The sequence below is a fragment of the Mastomys coucha genome, unplaced genomic scaffold, assembly GCF_008632895.1.
Source record: "Mastomys coucha isolate ucsf_1 unplaced genomic scaffold, UCSF_Mcou_1 pScaffold16, whole genome shotgun sequence".
NCBI lineage: Eukaryota > Metazoa > Chordata > Mammalia > Rodentia > Muridae > Mastomys > Mastomys coucha.
Genome location: NW_022196898.1, coordinates 46,791,825 through 46,792,860, shown reverse-complemented (window position 1 = coordinate 46,792,860; position 1,036 = coordinate 46,791,825). Strand labels below are relative to the sequence as shown.

General features: G+C 37.6%; 2 protein-coding genes across 2 annotated transcripts in view; both read left to right on the top strand.

The window, feature by feature from the left end:
* The window catches only part of LOC116093253 (hydroxyacid oxidase 2-like), a 20,541-nt gene extending 20,039 nt beyond the window's left edge, over window positions 1-502 (top strand). The window contains exon 9 of the mRNA XM_031374638.1: window positions 467-502. Within this exon, the coding sequence (XP_031230498.1) occupies window positions 467-502 (36 nt within the window). The remainder of the gene's footprint in view (window positions 1-466) is intronic.
* Window positions 503-958: 456 nt separating this feature from the next.
* LOC116093252 (3 beta-hydroxysteroid dehydrogenase/Delta 5-->4-isomerase type 4-like) overlaps window positions 959-1,036 on the top strand; it is a 10,437-nt gene continuing 10,359 nt past the window's right edge. The window contains exon 1 of the mRNA XM_031374637.1: window positions 959-995. Coding sequence (XP_031230497.1) covers window positions 959-995 — 37 coding nt within the window. The remainder of the gene's footprint in view (window positions 996-1,036) is intronic.

The window sequence follows — 1,036 nt, the reverse complement described above, 5'->3', positions numbered from 1 at the left end:
CTGAGGATAAATAAAAAAGCAATGGTCTAGTTTTCTTGGTAAAGTGGTTATCAAGACAGATTAAACCAATGACTATGTTTTATGGTTATTAGACATCGATTTTATGTGGGCCTACAATGAAAATGGAGCAAGTAGGACAAAGGAAATCATATATAAAATATCTAATTTGAACAAAAAAAATAGCAGGAATTTAATGTTGGAACTGAGGTTTGTACTGAGAGATAGAGAGATCAAGGAGAGACCTAGTACGCATTGAGATAAAGGGAGGGTGATGCCCTCAGATCAAGATCTTACCCAGCTAAGCTTCCAATATATGGAAAGAACTGGCTTAAGAAAACTTCTGATCTTGAAAAGCAAAAAGTAACAAAAACTCAAAGCTGCTACTGATGTGATTCTCAAAGGTGTCATGTTTCACCCCAAGTTGGTAGTGAATCATGGCAGTCTTGACCATATGATTTGTCTTTAGATTCAGAAAAGTCCCGAAAGTAAAGAGGTTGTGTAATCTTCAGACTCTAAATGTTGACATGTCTGTCCAAGATTCTGTCTTGAGACTTTACCCCTTTTATCAATGAATATTTTAATTTCAGGCTATTCTATCTAGTCTTATGGCTTAAAAATCCTAGACTGCTTTGTCCCAGAATTGCTGCTCTAGGCCTAGGGCAGGAGCACAATCATTCAAAAATCATTCAGAAATGAGCTCCCATTACATTCCAGTGTTAGAGCACTTTTCTTTTTTATTATAATTTTATGTGAAGGAAGCACAGAAACAGAAATTTTATTAACCAGGAAACACTTAGATTGATACTGCTAGATGGTCTGGGTCTCATGTATTAGCTCAATGTCATTAATGATACCTTCTGAAACAAGGCAAGTGGCAGGGAGAGTTGCTGAAGGAGGCACAGTGTGGTCACTGTGTAAAACTGTGAAAGTAAAGTCTGATTGTGTTGGAGATCCCACGATGTTGGCAATGTCAGAGCCACAAGACATTTGCCAAGGTAGATAGAAAGTGGAAACATCCCAGGAGAGAGGGTATGTT